Source organism: Podarcis pityusensis, assembly GCF_964106645.2.
Source record: "Podarcis pityusensis genome assembly, chromosome: 7".
Taxonomy (NCBI): domain Eukaryota; kingdom Metazoa; phylum Chordata; class Lepidosauria; order Squamata; family Lacertidae; genus Podarcis; species Podarcis pityusensis.
Genome location: NC_138031.1, coordinates 58,734,651 through 58,755,858, shown reverse-complemented (window position 1 = coordinate 58,755,858; position 21,208 = coordinate 58,734,651). Strand labels below are relative to the sequence as shown.

General features: G+C 42.4%; 2 protein-coding genes across 6 annotated transcripts in view; one reads left to right on the top strand and one right to left on the bottom strand.

The window, feature by feature from the left end:
* The window catches only part of NRSN1 (neurensin 1), a 133,320-nt gene that overhangs the window by 35,184 nt on the left and 76,928 nt on the right, over positions 1–21,208 (top strand). The gene's annotated exons all lie outside the window — the stretch shown is intronic.
* DCDC2 (doublecortin domain containing 2) overlaps positions 1–21,208 on the bottom strand; it is a 49,832-nt gene that overhangs the window by 9,595 nt on the left and 19,029 nt on the right. For all 5 annotated transcript variants that reach the window (XM_081014235.1, XM_081014238.1, XM_081014234.1 and 2 more), the window contains 5 exons: positions 13,225–13,301; positions 13,006–13,137; positions 7,425–7,571; positions 6,215–6,269; positions 5,066–5,216 (listed from right to left, as the gene is read on the bottom strand). In XM_081014235.1, coding sequence (XP_080870361.1) covers positions 5,066–5,216; positions 6,215–6,269; positions 7,425–7,571; positions 13,006–13,137; positions 13,225–13,301 — 562 coding nt within the window. The remainder of the gene's footprint in view (positions 1–5,065; positions 5,217–6,214; positions 6,270–7,424; positions 7,572–13,005; positions 13,138–13,224; positions 13,302–21,208) is intronic.

Genomic DNA, 21,208 nt, shown 5'->3' with positions numbered 1-21,208 from the left:
TGAAATACAAGAAAGGACTCTATCATACGAGAAATACAACAGTGGGGGTTTTTCTCTATAGAAAGTCACAATAACATTTTAGAAACAGAGAACTGATTATTACAGAACCACAGATGGGCCATTTGGCAGAAAAGTCACAATAAGGCATAGGATGTTAGATAACATTTGATATATTGTCTCCACATTTGCAGAGATGTATGAAAGAGAACTGTTTTTCAGTGGCTCTCAATCTTTCCAGAGGATACCTCCCAGAAGATGGTGCTGCGAAACTGCTGTTCCACTAGCGGCTACTGGGGAACAGGGTTCCACAAAGACCAATCTTAGGTTATCTACCCATATGAATCTGCGTAAGCCTTAAGATGAGTACTGCCCTTGATTGGCAGGCATATAGATAAGCAGATTTATATGTAAACACTATGAGAAATTATCTAGAGGCTTGGGATGCTGATGTGTCATTAGTTTGCTTATGACACTCAGATCTACCTCTTGTTTCTATCTTCTGATCTTAGGGAAGTACAAGCACTCATGTCCTGAATCAATGTTTAGAATCAGTCATGGCTTGGTGAACAAACTGAAACTTAAATCCAGGCATGACTACAGTGCTCTGGTCCTCAGTGGGGTTGCACTGCTGGTGAAAAACAAAATACACGTGTGGTAGTGCTCCTGGAGCAGGCATTGTCCCTGGATGACCTGGCCATAGCAATGGCCAGGAGTACATTTTACCAGGTACGTGTCACTCTACAACTGCGCTGGTACCTAGAGAAATCAGACACACATCCAAACAGTGTTAGGGAAAGAATTAACTAACAGTCTAGTTGACTTCTGCATGTGAAATGTGGGAGGACATCTTGCCCTTGGCCTCAGCAGTAAAACATATGAGGGTTGTTATTTGGTTAATTTTGGCATTCTGGTTCAGTTTAAGTTGCATGATCATTTGGCTGGTGTAGTCATTTGTTCTGCAATGCTTGAGTAACAGTCATAGCTCAGTGACAGGGCAAATTCCTTACATGAAGAAGACCCCAGGTTTCAAACTCCTGGAAGAGGGGTATAATATTTTCCTTGGAAGTCTACAAAGGAAATTTGGAGGCTCGTTCTACCTGCTGATAGGGTTGAACAACAATGGGCCCACAATCCTGGACTGTTCTTGTGAACAAATCAGTAAGGGCCTGGATTAGAGGACAAAGTTTGATTTAGTGATCACATTGAGGCATCTCTTGTAGAGGTGATGGAATACCTTTGGCACAGCCAAGGAAAATTGAAACTGTAGCACTGGCTCCACATTGGACTCTGGGTCAGGGTTAAGGCAGATGATTTTAAGGAGTAAGGCAGCAATTGACACCTTTCCTTCCTGGAAATTGAGGTCTCACAGGAAGGTTAGGAATTTAGTGGACAGCTAAGGTTGACTGTTAATCACTTTTGCATATCTTCAAAACTCATGGTCAAGCCTACTCCAGTATTTTGTCCCTTGTCTCCATTCTGGATAGCAGGACAAGGGACAAGTTACATATTAAAAAGAAGTTTTAATTAAAAAGGCTCAGTGGTAAACCAGCGCACATATTTCAACTTCAGAAAAACGGTTCAAAAGAATGCAAGATTCAGTTAATTTAAAACTTCTCCACAACATTATACTTAACACTTCCCAGCTAAATTCATCAGGTGCCTACATGATTAATTTTGAAGCACCAATTAATTTATGTTCACTCTAGTTGTTGCTGGCATTTAATTAGAGTTTAGCTTTCATGTTCTTTATCTCTGTTGTTGTTGGCTGCTGAATTTGCTTTTGCTTTTTAGCTCAGGGGGTTGGGGGTCATTATTGTAGTAGATTATTTTATTGTTTCATGTGAGCTGCCTTGGAGGCTTAGATGCAGTGTAAAGCCAGGGGATTAACTTCTGGGGAAAAATTTTTATTCCTACCATGAATTTGCCAATCTCCCACATTGCTCCTTCCTAGTAATGTGTGGCAAAAACAAACCATGACCTCTGTTTTAGTATTGCAGTGGTACCTCTGGTTACGTACTTAATTCGTTCCGGATTCTTAACCTGAAACTGTTCTTAACCTGAAGCACCACTTTAGCTAATGGGGCCTCCCACTGCCGCTGTGCTGCCAGAGCACGATTTCTGTTCTCATCCTGAAGCAAAGTTCTTAACCTGAGGTACTATTTCTGGGTTAGTGGAGTCTGTAACCTGAAGCGTATGTAACCCGAGGTACCACTGTACATCTAAACCAGGGATTGAGATTTGTTTCACACAAAAGAAAACACCATCTGTAAGACAAGAACAATCCTTACCTTACTGACCGCAGTTTGCTTGAACCAAAACAAAACAATATCCCTGGTTCAGAAGCAACTGTGGTTTGTTTCTTAGTAAACCATTAATTGTGGTTTACTGTGATGTGTGAACTGGGCCATAGGAATTCTTTATGTGCACAGCAGGGATGGGGAACCTGTGGCCCTCCAGGTGTTGCTGGACTACAATTCCCATAATCCCTGAGGCAATGGCCATGCTAGCTGGGGCTGATGGGAGTTGGAGTCCAACAACATCTAGATGACCACATGTTCCTCATCCCTGGTGTTCAGGACTGCAGGGCCTGTGTTAACATGGAGTGTTCAGAAGTAGCAGAAACACTCATGGCTCAAGAATATATACAAATGCCTATTAATTCAGCTTCAGGACAATGCTTGTAACATTGGCAAAAAACAGTCCCTCAACACTTCTGAACTGCTGCCCTGATGAAGGCCCAATACACACCATAGTCTCTGCAGCAATTGACTGATTAGGATCTTCATTGTTCTCTTTCCTCTGTTAAGTGTATAGTAACAGAACTAGGATTGCAGAAGATAAACTGCAAGAAGATCAAACCTATCCATTCTGAAGGAAATCAGCCCTGAGTGCTCACTGGAAGGACAGATCCTGAAGCTGAGGCTCCAATACTTTGGTCACCTCATGAGAAGAGAAGACTCCCTGGAAAAGACCCTGATGTTGGGAAAGATTGAGGGCACAAGGAGGGGATGAGATGGTTGGACAGTGTTCTCGAAGCTACTAACATGAGTTTGACCAAACTGCAGGGGCAGTGGAAGACAGGAATGCCTGGTGTGCTCTGGTCCATGGGGTCACGAAGAGTTGGACACAACTGAACAACAACAACAACAACAACAGAACTAGGTGACTAGGAAAATGGCATGTGGCCTTCACAGAAGACAGGATCTCGTCAGCACAAATTAATCTTGGATGAGATGATCTGCATGGAATATGAATTCATTTTACTCAAGATATAATCCATCTTTCTTTCTCGTTTGGATAAAATGAACCAAGGCTGGGAATATCCCCTACAGATTCTTAGGCTGTGTGTGTAATTTAAGAATCAATGGAAACTGAGTACTTGGGGGGGGGTTTCTATGTAGTTCACACATAGTCTAACTCAGGCTTCCTCAACCTTGGCCCTCCAGATGTTTTGAGACTACAATTCCCATCATCGCTGACCACTAGTCCTGCTAGCTAGGGATCATGGGAGTTGTAGGCCAAAAACATCTGGAGGGCCAAGGTTGAGGAAGCCTGGTCTAACTCTATTATGTATTTTTTGCCCCTTAAAAGAGCTTATTGAGAAGCTGGTTTCATTCCGAAGATAAAAGCTCACTGAGGATTGATTCTTTCTGCATTACCAGGCACAAGATGTTGGATATAACATAATGATGGCTGACTGGGAACAGTTATGGACCACAGGTATGAAGTTCACGGCATGTAATGCCTTAAGAGAGAATATTATGAAAATGATATACAGGTGGTACATGACACCAGTCAAGCTTGTAAAAATCTATCATTTGCCCAACAATAAATGTTGGAAATGTAAAGAAACTGAAGGTACATTCATTCACCTTTGGTGGACGTGCCCAAGGATTAAGGCTTTCTGGGAGATGATTTATAATGAAATGAAAAGGGTATTTAAATATACCTTTCTGAAGAAACCAGAGGCCTTTCTCCTGGGCATGGTCGGCCAAATGGTGCCAAAGAAGGACAGAACTTTCTTTATGTATGCTACAACAGCAGCAAGAATACTTATTGCAAAGTATTGGAAGACACAAGATCTACCCACTCTGGAAGAATGGCAGATGAAGGTGATGGACTACATGGAATTGGCGGAAATGACTGGCAGAATCCGAGACCAGGGTGAAGAGTCGGTGGAAGAAGATTGGAAGAAATTTAAAGACTATTTACAGAAATATTGTAAAATTAATGAATGTTAGAATGATGTCAGAATGAAATTAAGTGGTTCTAGCAGCAATGTCATAAAGGTGTATGAAAAAATGGCTGGTTAATAGGTGAGAATTTAAAGCTATAATATATTAAGTTAAAGGACTAAGACAAAAACAAAGAGGGAAAGGAATTGCTGAATTAACCAATTGAACCGGAATACAAAAAAGGGAGGTGAGAGGAGGTCAGGAAAGCAAGGAAATGAAATGTAAGATACGGAAGGATAAATTTGTTTCTAAGTGTTTTTTCTATATTTTTTTTCTATACTTTGCATTTTGTATGTTTTTTCTCTTTTTTTCTATATTTTTCATTCTCTTTTATGTAATTTTTTGTTTTTGAAATCTCAATAAATATCATTAAAAAAAAAAAAGATTCTTTCTGCATTACCCTGTTGTATGTCCATTTGAAAATGGATGTAGGCAGCCCCAGGAATGGAGGTGGTACCCACACCTGCACAATGACATTGCGGTGTGCGTATACCAGGACTGCAATCACCACTTCCTCCTTCATTTACCTGGGGCATGTGCAGGAAGCAAAAGACGTGAACAGCCTAATCAATGGAAGGGATTTAAAATGCAAAGCAACCCTGTCCTTTCCCAACGGGGTGTATTTCATGGACAGGCTTTCCTGATAGTCGGGGGGGGGGGGAACATTTAGATATATCTTTAAGTTAAGAGTGCCATGTCTGGAAACAGTAATCTTTAGCAAAACTCATACTTGCTCATGATAAAAAAGCACCAAATAGTAAAGGCAGCCAAACTTTAAGATTTAGCCACTGTTCTTGTTACTTCTTAAAATAGTGTCTTCAGGTACTTACCATTATCTGGGGGAACATGAGATCTGGTCACGGCTTTTACGTTTTCTTTTGATTTAGCAGGTTTTTTAATATCTTGATTCTGTACGTGCTTCTCCTTTCTCTTTGGAGGTTGAGGAGAGGACACTGTTTCTGCTGTGTCAGTAGATTTGGACTGGTGGTTCCATCACAAAAAGGAAACGAGACTATTTAATTTGTGAAAACTTAAAACAGTACTTTACATAGGCTGCAATCATATATACCAGGAATGTCCAACAGGTTGATCACGATCTACTGGTCTGTGGTCCCCCCCCCCCCCAAAAAAGCTCAACAACCTCAACAACTTTGGTAGATCAATGTCCGTTTTTTATAGTGGGAATAGATCACAGTCTCTTGAAAGTTGGACATGCCTGATATATACACACCTATGGACCTGGCGCTGTGGGTTAAACCACTGAGCCTTGGACTTGCCGATCAGAAGGTCGGTGGTTCGAATCCCTGTGATGGGGTGAGCTCCCATTGCTCAGTCCCTGCTCCTGCCAACCTAGAGGTTCGAAAGCACGTCAAAGTGCAAGTAGATAAATAGGTACTCCTCCGGCGGGAAGGTAAACGGCGTTTCCGTGCACTGCTCTGGTTCGCCAGAAGCGGCTTAGTCATGCTGGCCACATGACCCGGAAGTTGTACGCCGGCTCCCTCAGCCAATAAAGCGAGATGAGCGCCGCAACCCCAGAGTCGGTCATGACTGGACCTAATGGTCAGGGGTCCCTTTACCTTTACCTATGGACCTGAAAATAAGCCCCCATCAATTTCAATGGGGCTTACTTTTAACAAGACATTAACAGGATTGCACTGCAAGCATCCTTTTCAAGTGCACACATACAAAATCAGTTTTATTATCAATATTCCCAAACTGGAATCTTACCAAGAGCATGCTTTGGATTTAAGGTTGGAAAGTAATATATTTGATGACAGAGGCATTATTTCATACAATTTTGCAGGTTACAAACATGCAAAGGAAATAAGAAGCTCAAGTCTCTTAAACTTCTTCTCTCTGTACTTTTCTTTTGTATCCAAAGAATGCTTGTGTAGACCCACAACAGAAAATGACATCTTATCTGATAGAGTTAAACAAGCTGCTTAACCATGAAACATATATTACTTCTGAATACTTACACTCCCCTTAGACTTTCCAGATCCACCAATAGGAGGTAGTGAAGATGATTTTGAGCTGCAGGAAACAATAATGGTATTTCAGGTTTAAAACACTTGGAATGTTCTCAACATCATTAATTATTATGTTGAAACAGCCTATCTATTGCCAACAAACATAATATCTTTATAAGGATGCTTCTAGACGGTCACTATTTCCAAGTGCGATTCAATCATGTGCTGGCAAATCCAGGTTGCACAATCAAAGTCAGTCTGGTGCTCTTGCTTAACAAACCCACTTCTTCCAAAATGGACTTTCTGCAGTAAGGAAAGTGAGAGGCAAATGCACTGCAAAGTGTGGGTAACAAATTGACTGAAGTAATGCTGGATAACGTCCACCCAAACAAATCAGAATGGATGCTAAATAAACAGAGGACACCATCTAACCACCGCACAAACTTTCTGCAAATGAATCATGATGAATATCAAAAACAGGTCATCTGGAACAACCCAAGGTATTTAGAAGCAAATGATTTTGTGGTATATTTTGCAATTGTCATACATAGGAAGGACCCTATATAATATAAGAAATTACTGAAAAGCTAGAAACCATTTCAGATATTCACAAGCCATAGTCGTCATCTCAAAGACCAACTGCAGAGGAAGCAGTTACACGCAGTTACATACATTGCCCTTTTATGTGTGGTCTCATAAAACACTTGTGAAGCACAGTAACTTTTGCAACTGGGCCAAAATAAATTTGCTCAAGAGGCTATGAAAAACTAGGAATGGAAAACTCCTCAAGTGAGAACCGTTGACTTTACCAGTTTATTCAAACAGGAGCTCTGATCTATCACTGTGTGAAGAAGGTTAGAGTGAATTAAGGTAGCTTTAGGGTATCTTCACTCTCTCAAATGAAGCAAAACCCTTCTTTATCCTCCTAACCTGTTGCTTTGGGTCTAATTCACTATATGTTTTTGTCTGTGCAAGTAATCATAACTTAGGTGCTCATATAAACAAGCAAAACATGTGAACTAGGCAAAAAAAGAGATAGATATCAGCAGCAATTACAGCTGCACTGTGTAACTTCTCACCTATAGAACCCAAAAGTTACAAAAATCCCATCCACGTCAAAAAAATGGGCTTAGCTGCACTACGCACCTGGATTCATGACACTGTATTCTCGTAATTCATGTTCATAAATATGGCTAGCACAAAACCCCATTAAACTTACCCATACGATCTCCTCATGGTGGACTTGGTGAACAGCAATTCACTATAGGGCAACTTCTTAAATTTGTCTCTGCCAACCGCTACGTAAAACTGCCCATTTTCCAAATCCATCCCACTCTCGACAGGTTTTCCATCTAAAGTGTAGAGCCTGTAAAATATATGAGCACTTTCCTTAAGCAAGTGAAATAAATAATCCACACCCTTCAAAGAGCGAACTAACCACTGAGAAGTCTAGTGGTACATTGTGAGCCCTCTTCCAGAAGAGAGAATAATTTGCCCTTGGCACCCACTTTGCCCCATCATTGGAACAATGTCAACTAAACTGGAAGGAATTGTCTGAAGAACCACTAGCAGGGCTCCCACCAGTTGTGTGTTAGGAAGACAGAAAGCTGCCTTATACTGCATCAGACCAATTAGTCTGTCGTGCCAACTGGCAGTGGTCTCTCCAGGGTTTCAGACAGGGCTCTTTCCGAGCTCTACCTGAGTTTGGTCCCAAGTTGTAGAGGAAACAAGCCTAATACAATATGTCTTTTCCAATGCCTTTCCATGTAAGCTTTATCAGTACTCGCTTTGTCCTTTTTCTTAGAAACAGTGACAACACTTCTTGTTTTTAACAACAATTTTTGAAATTGGGGTGAGCTGTTTCTTTAAAAGCATTTCTCAGTTGCTTAATATTTAAATCTCTAAGCTCAGTTGGACTGTTGGCTTTGAGGGGTGCAGGATTGCTAAATGCATATATTGCTGATCTAATAATAATAATAATAATAATAATAATAATAATAATAATAATAGATTTTATTTATATCCCGCCCTCCCCAGCTGAAGCTGGGCTCACTCTCTATAACTCTGAAATTTCAGGTTTCCTAGAATACCTTTTGGGGGAGGGGCATGTTCTATCATCTGCAGAAACCAAACTTAGCATTTTGCTACCACTTACATTATGCCAAACAAAAAGGCAAATCTACCAGCATCTCTTAAATATCCTGGGAAGCTCTGTTCCACACCTGCACCACTAATAAGAGCCACTAGATGGGATGGAAGGCCAGTTCATCTATAGTGTGCTTTAAAATGCTGATGGGAAATCAGTGTAGTTAATTATTCAGCAGTCTACTGGTCAAAACCTCAAAGAATTCAGCAAGTGTAAGGCCCCCTTAAAGGAAACATCACACTTTTAAGTACTTGAGCTCAGAGTGCAGTAATTCTTCCACATAGCTCCATACTGATCATTGACTGTGTTGTCCACTTAAACTTTGCAATGTGCTCCTCAGATCAGAAAAGCTCTGAGTTTATTAAGAAAAAATACTGACACCAACACAGATTGCCAACAAAACCCATTTAGAACTGGCCAGATTTTGAGACATTCTAATTGATATGTCCACTTGAATTTCCCATAGCCTAATGGGCTCCTGCCAACCTAGCAGTTCGAAAGCATGTCAAAGTGCAAGTAGATAAATAGGTACCGCTCCGTCGGGAAGGTAAACGGTGTTTCCGTGCACTGCTCTGGTCCGCCAGAAGCGGCTTAGTCATGCTGGCCACATGACCCAGAAGCTGTACGCCGGCTCCCTCGGCCAATAAAGCGAGATGAGTGCCGCAACCCCAGAGTCAGCCATGACTGGACCTAATGGTCGGGGGTCCCTTTACCTTTAATGGGGTTATTGTGTATGTAGCTAACTACTGTTTGACATGCAGTCACAGAGCAATCATTATACTAGTAACCCTTGGGGATGTTTCCCATACTGAAATGTTAGCTGATGGAAATGAACCCAAATGTCACTTATAAGATTAAAAGAAACTGTGACATCAAGAAATTTATTTATTTCACAAAATTTCTAGATGACCCTTCGACACAGACAAGTGATCGCAAGGCACTTTCCAATTAGTATAAAACAACATTAAATAATTCAACAGTAAAATGCAATCATTAAACCCAATCATTGGCAAGACACAACAGTACAGGATAAACTTCTGAAGTTATTAGAAAACCTCACTGATTTCCTCCCTGAATTCGGTAGTGGACATTACTTCTTTCTTTTTTTTAAGCAGAGAAAAAGGGAATTGGCCTTCACCAATTTTGCTGCAAGTTTAAAGTGAAGTTTTACACAAGGTAGGTTGTGATGGCAGCCAAATTTTCAGCGAGTCTGCATAGTATAGGAGCGAGAGTGTTAGACCAAATCACCAGTTGGCCATGAAGCTTAATGGACAGTCTTAGAGCCAGTCCCTAACTCTCAGCCTGATGTACACAGCCATGAGCTCCTTGAAGGAAGGCAGGAAAGAAACATGTGAATCATTGTGAATGAATGAATGAATGAATGAATAAATAAATAAATAAATAAATAAAGTCTGTAGCAAGTGAGACATAGGACCTGTTTGTCCCAATGAGGTTAGACAAGTAGGTAAGATTTTAGATAATTATATTGGTGCAGAGGTAGTATACCATACACTGTGTTATGTACTGAGTTGAATAGGATCCAAAATGCAGCAGTCTGATTGGTCCTAGAACAATAGAATTCAGAATGCAGCAGTCTGATTGGTCCTAGAACAATGCAGCAGTATGATTGGTCTGCAGGAGCCACCCAATCCAATCCAGCTCCAGATGGAAGTGAATCCACAACCTGATTGGCCTACAGGAGAATTCCAGAATTAGCCAATCACGTGCAGCCCATTGTGTAGATAATGTATATAAGGCAGATACTTTGGGGAAACATTCATTCTTCCTCACCACTTTGAGCTGAATAAAGAGCATGAAATCCACTCTCGACTCTGAGTATATTTCACACTGGTTATACTGCAAGCATTCAGCTTATGCAAAACAAAACAAAACAAAACAAAACAAAACTCTCTCACATGAGCAACCAGTTACCACTAATTCCCAATGTTGCCACCGTCATGGACCACCCATCACTGGAGCAGTCACCATAAACAGGGTGATGCAGTGCACCAGCCATGACTCAAGCAAACATAAACACGCATTTCCCATGCTGTGATCTTTATCACAGGTGTGATTGATAGGCATTCTTCTATTATAAAATTATAACTGAGGGAACAGCCCTTAGACACTGGAGTTCACATGGTCAAATGGAGCTTGTGTGCATAGGAGGAAGGTTTCTTGGGAATTACAACTTCTGCAGCCCAATCTAAACAGGTCCTCTGCTTCAGGCGGAAGTGGCTATAGGCATGTGCAAACTACAGGGATGTGCTCAGAGCTGTCAGGCTGGAATGTCACATCCACTTGGCAAATTTGGCCTGCCAGGGAGCAGGGAAATAAGGACCTGGCCCGCCAGCCAGATGCAGTTCTCCACCCCTGCTCAGTGCTATTGTGATAGGAATTCTGAGGTCTTGGATATATGTTAAATGTTCATAAGTGTACCAACCAACCAAGCACGTACGTAGATCAGCACAGGAAGACCGACCTGAAACCATTTTGATTCCCAAACTGAGCAAATGTTTTCTCTGCAAGGTCAAACCTCCCCATTGTCACTTTCCTCACAAATCCTGTCTTAAGGGCACATTTAAGATATGAATAGGGTGTGAGCCTGTGACCTGGCCCAGGAACTAAGAATTTATCATTACAAAAGACTGGTCAGGCTCCCCATGCAATCCAATCAAGTAACCTGCCAGACAGGAGATAAACAAGGACAGGAGAAAAACAACATTCAAATTTCTGTTTTAGACCGCCTTTGCTGTGATGTAGATATGATGTATCTGGGGGGTGGTCTTAGGTTACACCCCTTCTGTGATGTATGTATGATGTATAGAGGGGTGGTCTTGAGCTCCAGGGCAGGGAATTTAAAATGTCTATATAAGGCCTTGCACGCCATTGTTTGGGGTTCCTCCTCCCTCCTGCGTGTGGTGAGTGAGGACCCTGTTGCAACAGATCAATAAAGATCAGGCTTACTAGCTGCTTTGCTTCTCAATATTTTCTGGTTGGCCTCTGTTATTTTCTCCTACCAATAGGGAACCTACGTAGGACTCTATATGGGCTCTTGGATACCCCATATGGGTAGAAGGGCAGATTTGGTTACAACACTATACAGGGTTTGCCTGCCCATTAACCTCTCTGAGACACCAGAAATGTTGCATCATCAGACAGTGTGGTGGGGCAGTGGCACTAACCTGACCTCCTGGCAGGAGAGTCATTGCTGCTTCCTGGAAGGGAAGTGGGAGGAGCAAGGCAAGGGGGAGGGTGGCAACATGGGAATATACTAGCAGGGCCAATCCAGCACTCCTACTGGTACATTTGCAATGCCAACTTCCCACCACCTTACCCCTCTCAGTAAACAACAGCAACACAGCTGCCGGGAGGTCAAGTAAGTGCCCCCATTGTCCGCAACTGAAATGTAATGCACAAGCCGTGCCATTTGTATGGCTACTGATGTGTGTAATTGAGGAAAAAGCCCACACTAATGTTCAGATCGGTCTTGGCTGTACTGAACCCTCTAAACGTTGCATCCATTTCTTTAATGAAAAGTTTTTATGTTTTTCAGAATCAATGGCCTTTACTGGAAGCTAAGCTAATGATAGTTCAGCTACCACAAGTCACAATAGCTAATTTGTTAATTATTAAACAAGCAATGATAAATCGTACTAGCTGGCTCAATGTGTTCTCTAACGTTTTAAGAAATCAAATGCAAAAACTGGATTTACAGGAAACATAGAAAAAGCAAAAGGGAAGAAACACAGTGTGCTGTACAAATGCCTCTCAAGGTAACATGCTTTACCTTTTGGGTTTTCCCAAACAAAAGCTCTCTTCTGGATCTGGACCAGTTTGCTTTCAAAGCAGAACTGGAAACCCCCAATCCAGATGCACACCATCCCTGTCTTTCAAGTGCTGCCCCAACCTTTCCATATTGAGAGGGAAGATCTCTAAAAGGGGTTTCTAAGCATGTTCGTATGAACCTAGGGTTCCTGGTCACTTGGAGACTTCTGTGTTCCCTTCAGACCTTCACACTGAACATAGGAAGTCAAGGTGACTCACATGGGGCAGAAATGTTTGGGACAGGGCAGTGTGCCTCTGCTGCCCTCTTCACTCTGAATGTCTGAAGGTGGCTTTTGACTTACTGTGAACAAGGGAATGAAGAAAGGTGTTCAAGCAAAGATGAGAAGTCCTAGAATGTTTTGGCCACAGGGAAGATCTAAGCCAATGCAATTTTCCCCCCAAGCACTGTCCTATAGTTACCTGAGCCATTATTATAGTCGTGTACATGGGGTGACCCAGGTGTGCTCAGGCACACAGTAATGTTTATTTTAAAATAGTCTGGAGACTGTGGTGAGGAGAAATTACGGAGTGGAAACCTAAGGATTTCCCAGGCTGCCTATATGGCAAGACACTACCAGCCAGTTGCAGCCGATGCAAGGCAGCCAATACCACTTTCAGGTGCCACTGCAGAGCATCAACCGAGCAAATAGTTCATGCATTTGCTGGCAGCTTCTACCTAGTAGCAAAAGGGCTGAAAACCCAGTTTATTATGTATATGTACAACATTAGAGCACTTTCCCCCCTAGAACTTGGTCCTGCTCAGCTGCACTTTGCTAGCAAAAACCTGAAACTGTGGTCACATTGACAACGTGCCATTTCATCTTACCTGTGCACAGCACCACTTCTGAGTGTAACCTTTTCAGTAACCATTTCAAGAACATGATCCCATTGATTCAGTGCTCTTCTGGGGATGAAAAGACGCACGGCCGGGCTTATGAGGTCACCATTAGCAATCAGGCTAAGAAGAGGACATGAAAAGTTGCAATCAGTTGGATGTTCTTCAAAATAATGATGCTCAAACTGCCTATCAGAAAACCCAACTTACAAAACAGTGCAAGGCTCCTGAAGAGGCTTTCTAAACCGTGCAGACACATTGATTCTGCTGTGGGAAACTGGCTTCACCTGAAAGATTTAAAAAATAAATAAATCAGCAACTGATTCTGTCTCAACTTGTCATTATGACATCTATTTAAAATCTCACCTTATTCTTCCCAGGACCAATTTTCTAACAGAACCTTAAGCATATTGCATACCACTCTGATTTGTAGTCATGTTTTATTTCTGCTTTTGTTGACATTGTGCTTTCCACTTTCTCATCAAAATCCTTAGTTTTTCTTCTTCATCGTAGCTGTGTTATTTCTAGCCACGACTTTCCTGAACTTCAAAAGTTAATTAGTGCCTACCAATTTGCAAGTGGTGTTGCTGAGTCACAGGAAATTTGGCCTCCCAGTGTCAGATCTGCTAATTTCTTAGCTGTTTCTCATAGTCCATGTTCAGCGGCTTGGAAAGAAATCTATCTCCCATTTGATACCAGCCAGGAGGCTATCAAGCTATATCCACCTTAACAGCTCCTCATGTCTAAATGAGGCAAAGTATTGGTTTAGACATAATACTCTGTAAAAGCAGTCCAAACCCAGTTCAGCAGAACATATCTGAGCCTATTAATCCTATATATACATGAGGCTTGTGCCTGTGGGCATTGTCCACGTGCACCCCTTCCCTCCTTTCTGTGCCATGTTTAAAGATTTCCTGTGTTAGGGGACAATCCAACCCCAAAATCCACAGGGACAAGAGAGTTGGAAAATGGTGGATCTCTGGAATAAGCATCAGATCCTGTCTGAGCTGGAGATACACCACCATAATCCCATCTTCCCGGCCTCAGCTGGCTGAACCAAAACCCCTACGCCAGCAAAAGCCCCCCCAAAATGGCCATCTCAGGGGAGTGGCAGGCATGGTTGGTAGCAGGCCAGAAGTGCCAACTTGGCCCCACGACCATGGATGCCCGGGGCCATGGGTGCCATGGAGTGTGCATGGCACTGGCACCGAAATTTGTGGGTGCCCAGCCTCCTCATGGGGATTTTTGTGGGTGCTGAGTCACTCAGGTCCCCAGGGAGTTGCCACCTATGTAACAGGCTATTTTTCCACCCACCACAAAAAAATAAGCAACTTTAATTCTTGAATTAGAGAGGAACCATGAACTGGAAGCATGATGTTCCAGGGAGAGGGAGAGATTTCCTTAGAAAGTGTTCTAAAAACTAGCAATATTTTTCAGCTCCCTAGCTTTTCAGGAACTGCTAGAGCTTTTGCTCTACATAGTGGGTCACAAGGACTAAGTGTAGAAGTACTTCTCTAGACAGTAATGGATTCCAATGATGATTTATTAACTATTATTTCAATTTATATCCCACCCTTCAGAAAAGAAACCCACACAGCATCAGTGCTTCTACACATATACAGTATTCAAATGCACTTCTGAGCCCTTTCAAAACTTCCAGGATGACATATCCTTGCACTCAACTCTCATACTGACACCCAATAAGCTACACCTGCAGTTAAAATACACTCAGAACTACGCACTTACCCCAGTAAAAGTTTCAGGCAAACTATTACAGAATTTGGACTGCTAATGGGGCAGCCTGGCACATCTAACCAGTGGGAAATCAAATCTTTTTCTAGATGGTGTTTTGTATGTGACTTCAGAGGATGATTGCCTTCTAACATTGCAGAGCTAAAGAAAGACTCACTAATCATAAAGAACAAGCCATTGAAAAGATTCCCAGAAGTGTGCAATTAATTAGTTTCCTCAAGCTGATGAAACCTATCAAAGCTTCTTGACAGGATACTATGCTATAGAGTACGTTTCCTTCTTGAGTCCTTGTGGAAATGATCCACCCTCGCAATGATGTGGGGAGGTCATAAAAAATATGTGAAGTGGTGTATATCTTCCAAATATAGATGTTGCAGCAATCTGAGTTTTAAATGAGCCTCTAATCAAAGAGTCATTAGTATTTTTGCACTCCTTTGGTGCGTCTGGAAAACAAAACAGTTCCATTCTAAAATAAGCCAATCATTTGGGAGTGCATGGTGTGACCAAGGCATGTTATTTTTTCTTTTGAGAATAATTACAAAGTTATGCCGATTTGTTAAGTGTGTTACAATGGAATGCACATCATTATACAGACAAAAAAACCCACCCCTGAAACACAACTATCAAACAACAGGAAAAACGAGCACATTACCATTTAAAAAAAAATCAGGGCCTACTGAAATCAAGAGACACAAATAAGTCCACTGATTTCAGTTGGTTTACTCAGAGTAGAGCAGAGACATCACCTTGCCAACAAAGGTCTGTATAGTTAAAGCTATGGTTTTCCCAGTAGTGATGTATGGAAGTGAGAGCTAGACCATAAAGAAGGCTGATCGCCAAAGAATTGATGCTTTTGAATTATGGTGTTGGAGAAGACTCCTGAGAGTCCCATGGACTGCAAGAAGATCAAACCTCTCCATTCTGAAGGAAGTCAGCCCTGAGTGGAAGGACAGATCCTGAAGCTGAGGCTCCAATACTCTGGCCACCTCTTGAGAAGAGAAGACTCCCTGGAAAAAAACCCTGATGTTGGGAAAGATGGAGGGCACAAGGAGAAGGGGATGACAGAGGATGAGATGGTTGGACAGTGTTCTCGAAGCTACCAGCATGAGTTCGACCAAACTGCGGGAGGCAAGGGAAGACAGGAGTGCCTGGCGTGCTCTGGTCCAGGGGGTCACGAAGAGTCAGACACGACTAAACAACAACAACTCAGAGTAGGCATTAGTTGGATATGAGCTCATTCCATGATTCTGGAGTTTACACTGCGATCAGGTAAAAAAATCAATTTTCTGAGAATTAAAGAGAGTAGGGGTGAAATATGCCCATACATATTTTCAAGTGTAAGAGTAAAGCAACGAACTTCTCTCAGAAAAATCTATTTTCTTAAAAACAAAACTTTAAACAAAAGTTCATATACACTATGATTATCCCTTTTCATACAACCAGTGAACACGTTAGAGGGAAGGAAGAGCTCACAGCAACTGACCCCATTCCCAGTCTCAGTTCATTCATTGGATCTTTTTTATCAAAGCCATACAAGTTATACTCTCATAGGCTTTGTTTAGAAAATCAGATGGATAAATCGGTTCAGGAGCAAGGACAGCATTCATCGGTTCATCTGAAAAGAGCCATTGATTAACCCTAATGAAAACAATATTCAGCTAACTCTGCAGCTTTCCTGATTACGTAAACATTTGCTTAGACATTTGTCATTTTGGTTACAAAAAGAGCTTTGTTTTCACAGATTTCATAGAATCATAGAGTTGGAAGAGACCACAAGGGCCATCGAGTCCAACCCCCTGCCAAGCAGGAAACACCATCAGAGCACTCCTGACATATGGTTGTCAAGCCTCTGCTTAAAGACCTCCAAAGAAGGAGACTCCACCACACTCCTTGGCAGCAAATTCCACTCTGTCGAACAGCTCTTACTGTCAGGAAGTTCTTCCTAATGTTTAGGTGGAATCTTCTTTCTTGTAGTTTGGATCCATTGCTCCGTGTCCGCTTCTCTGGAGCAGCAGAAAACAACCTTTCTCCCTCCTCTATGTGACATCCTTTTATATATTTGAACATGGCTATCATATCACCCCTTAACCTCCTCTTCTCCAGGCTAAACATGCCCAGCTCCCTTAGCCGTTCCTCATAAGGCATCGTTTCCAGGCCTTTGACCATTTTGGTTGCCCTCCTCTGGACACGTTCCAGTTTGTCAGTGTCCTTCTTGAACTGTGGTGCCCAGAACTGGACACAGTACTCCAGGTGAGGTCTGACCAGAGCAGAATACAGTGGCACTATTACTTCCCTTGATCTAGATGCTATACTCCTATTGATGCAGCCCAGAATTGCATTGGCTTTTTTAGCTGCCGCGTCACACTGTTGGCTCATGTCAAGTTTGTGGTCAGCCAAGACTCCTAGATCCTTTTCACATGTACTGCTCTCAAGCCAGGTGTCACCCATCTTGTATTTGTGCCTCTCATTTTTTTTGCCCAAGTGCAATACTTTACATTTCTCCCTGTTAAAATTCATCTTGTTTGTTTTGGCCCAGTTCTCTAATCTGTCAAGGTCGTTTTGAAGTGTGATCCTGTCCTCTGGGGTGTTAGCCACCCCTCCCAGTTTGGTGTCATCTGCAAATTTGATCAGGATGCCCTTGAGTCCATCATCCAAGTCGTTGATAAAGATGTTGAATAAGACCGGGCCCAAGACAGAACCCTGTGGCACCCCACTAGTCACTCTTCTCCAGGATGAAGAGGAACCATTGATGAGCACCCTTTGGGTTCGGTCAGTCAGCCAGTTACAAATCCACTGAGTGGTAGCATAGTCAAGACCACATTTTACCAGCTTCTTTACAAGAATATGAGGCACCTTGTCAAATGCCTTGCTGAAATCAAGGTAGGCTACATCCACTGTGTTCCCTTCATCTACCAGGCTTGTAATTCTGTCAAAAAACGAGATCAGGTTAGTCTGACATGACTTATTATTCAGAAATCCATGCTGACTATTGGTGATCACAGCATTCCTTTCTAGGTGCTCACAGACTGTTTGCTTAATGATCTGCTCCAGAATCTTCCCTGGTATTGATGTCAGACTGACTGGGCGGTAATTATTTGGGTCCTCTCTTTTCCCCTTTTTGAAAATAGGGACAACATTTGCCCTCCTCCAGTCTGCCGGGACTTCGCCTGTTCTCCAGGAATTCTCAAAGATGACTGCCAGTGGTTCTGAGATCACATCTGCCAGTTCTTTTAATACTCTTGGATGCAGTTCATCTGGCCCTGGAGACTTGAATACATCTAAACTAGCCAAGTATTCTTGTACTATCTCCTTAGTTATTCTGGGCTGTGTTTCCTCTGCTGAATCATTTGTTCCAAATTCTTCAGGTCGGGCATTGTTTTCTTTATCGGAGAAGACTGAGGCAAAGAAGGCATTGAGGAGTTCAGTCCTTTCTGTGTTCCCTGTTTGCATTTCACCATCTTCTCCTCTGAGTGACCCCACTGTTTCTTTGTTCTTCCTTTTTCTACGAACATACCCATAAAAGCCTTTTTTGTTGCTTTTAACCTCTAGCAAGCCTGAGTTCATTCTGTGCTTTAGCTTTTCTGACTTTGTGTCTACACGTGCTGGCTATTTGTTTGAATTCCTCTTTGGTGGTTACTCCCTTTTCCATTTTTTGTACACATCCTTTTTTAATCTTAACTCAGTTAAAAGTTATTTAGATAGCCACCCTGGCTTCTTTAGGCACCTTCCATGTTTCCGTCTCATTGGTATTGCCTGACGTTGTGCTTTTACTATCTCCCTCTTAACAAACTCCCAGCCATCATGAACTCCCTTTCCTTTTAGTATTACTGTCCATGGGATCTCACCCAGCACTTCCCTAAGTTTTATGAAGTCGGCTCTCTTAAAGTCAAGAAATTGAGTCCTAGTATGCTTGGCTGCTCCTTTCCGCTGTATAGTAAACTTCAGAAGAGCATGATCACTCGTGCCTAATGATCCTTCCACTTCTACCCCATTAACCAGGTCATCAACACTGGTTAGGACCAGATCTAAAATGGCTGTTCCTCTTGTTGCTTCTCCCACTTTCTGGACAATGAAGTTGTCTGCAAGGCCAGTGAGGAATCTGTTTGACCTTATGCTCTTGGCTGAGTTTGACATCCAACAAATATCCGGGTAATTGAAGTCCCCCATTACTACTATCTCCCTTCCTTTTGCATGCTTGGCCATCTGTTCCAGGAAGGCATCATCTATGTCCTCCGTTTGGCTTGGGGATCTATAGTAAACTCCCACAATGAGGTCACTGTTATTCTTTTCTCCCTTATTTTTGACCCAAATGCTCTCACTTTAGCTTTGAGGTTCTAAATCTTGGATCTCTTCACAGGTATACACATCCCTGACATATAACGCCACTCCTCCTCCTTTCTTGTCTGGTCTGTTTCTCTGAAATAGATTGTATCCCTCCATTATTACATTCCAATCGTGGGACTTATCCCACCAGGTTTCAGTGATGCCTATTATGTCATATTTAGTTTGCTGTACCAAGAGCTCAAGCTCATCTTGTTTATTTCCCATGCTTTGTGCATTAGTGTACAGACATTGAAGTCCATTAATCATTCCCCCGTGTCTCTTATTTAAGGATTTTTTCCTCCCACCACTAGGTCTGGGTGCTGTTTGCTCCATTTGGTCCATCTGATTATACCAAATACCAAATATATGTTTGCTTATAGCAGATACTGCAGTAAGTTCCCTAAGCCTGCATCTTGTATGTGTTTTCTCGTAGAGACAGACAGATTCACATATTTAGGCCTCCTGCACTGCCTGTAGCTACATACTGTTTGCATTTTATTAAGGCTGGGAGATCTGATGCCTACTCTGATAAGCACATGGGAATTTCTCCTGTGCCATTTCAGAAGAGGAAAGGAAGTGCTTTGAGTTCAGTGTGGGGATGCAGAATGCGCTCTTCTGCCCCACTAATGGTTGAATTATTCACAGGCAAAACAATCAACTGAGGGACAGCCTGTAAAACACTTGTGGTTGGATTACTCTTTTCCTGAACATTTTTGTTTTCAGGAAAAGCACAAACAAAAGACTGCAGACTTGAATAATAATACAGTGGTACCTCGGGTTAAGTACTTAATTCGTTCCGGAGGTCCGTTCTTAACCTGAAACTGTTCTTAACCTGAAGCACCACTTTAGCTAATGGGGCCTCCTGCTGCTGCTGCGCCGCCGGAGCACGATTTCTGTTCTCATCCTGAAGCAAGGTTCTTAATCCGAAGTACTATTTCTGAGTTAGCGGAGTCTGTAACCTGAAGCGTATGTAACCTGAAGCGTATGTAACCTGAGGTACCACTGTAATAATTTTATTATTTATACCCCGCCCATCTGGCTGGGTTTCCCCAGCCACTCTGGGCGGCTTACAACACATAAAAAATGGTAAAACATTGGCCCTTAAAAATATCCCGATACAAGGCTGCCTTCAGATGTCTTCTAAAAGTCATATAGTTGTAGATTTTCTTGACATCTGATGGGATGGTGTTACACAGGGCAGACGCCACTACCAAGAAGGCCCTCTGCCTGGTTCACTGTAACCTCACTTCTTGCAGTGAGGAAACTGCCAGAAGGCCATTGGAGCTGGACCTCAGTGTCCGGCCTGAACAATGGGGGTGGAGGCTTGGAGGATCAGTAGGGCAGGGGAATAAAGAGGCTTGACCCTGCTGGGCTGCTGACCCTGTTCCAAATTGCTCACTCTTTGCTCCTTTTTCCCACAGGGTTGGAAAACACTGGAACCAGTTTCTTCTCCCACCCATGAGTGGAATTGCAATGGAGGAGATTTTGAGCAGAAAAATGGATGGCAGGCAAATGGTCAAACAGCCCCTTCTCCCCACCTGTCCTCAAGAATCCAGCTTCTTTTGATTGTTTTTCCTTTTAAAAAATGGTATGCGGGGAATGATATAACTGTGTAATGTGATATTTTGGCCATGAGCTATGATAGCTGATCAGTGAATGGTGTTTCTCAGATGAACTATGGCAAGCTCACTAGTCATATGACCTCCATGCTGATGTCCAATGATCTGCAAACTGCCATCGTTTCAGGTTGCACAGTAAATATAGTTTTTTAAAGGTTTAACACTTGAAGACCATGGTCCAGTGGCATTGCCTCCCACAATTCTACCTGTGTGGTAATATACTGAACTGGAGGCTCCATTGCACACACGCCCTAAGTTCCAGTTTCAGGTTTAGAGTTCAGCTGCTCATATATTTATTTACAAATCACCACAATACAGCATTGTCTGGAATACGATCCCCTCAGGAACCACAAAGTAATATATTAACCAACGTGGAATCTGTAATTATGTTAAGGATCTCACATCACCGCAGCCTTTAATCGCCTGCTTAGTAGACAGATCCTTAGCATGCTTCAAATGATATCAATAATCCAAAGTTACTCAGCTGGATAGACTCAGTT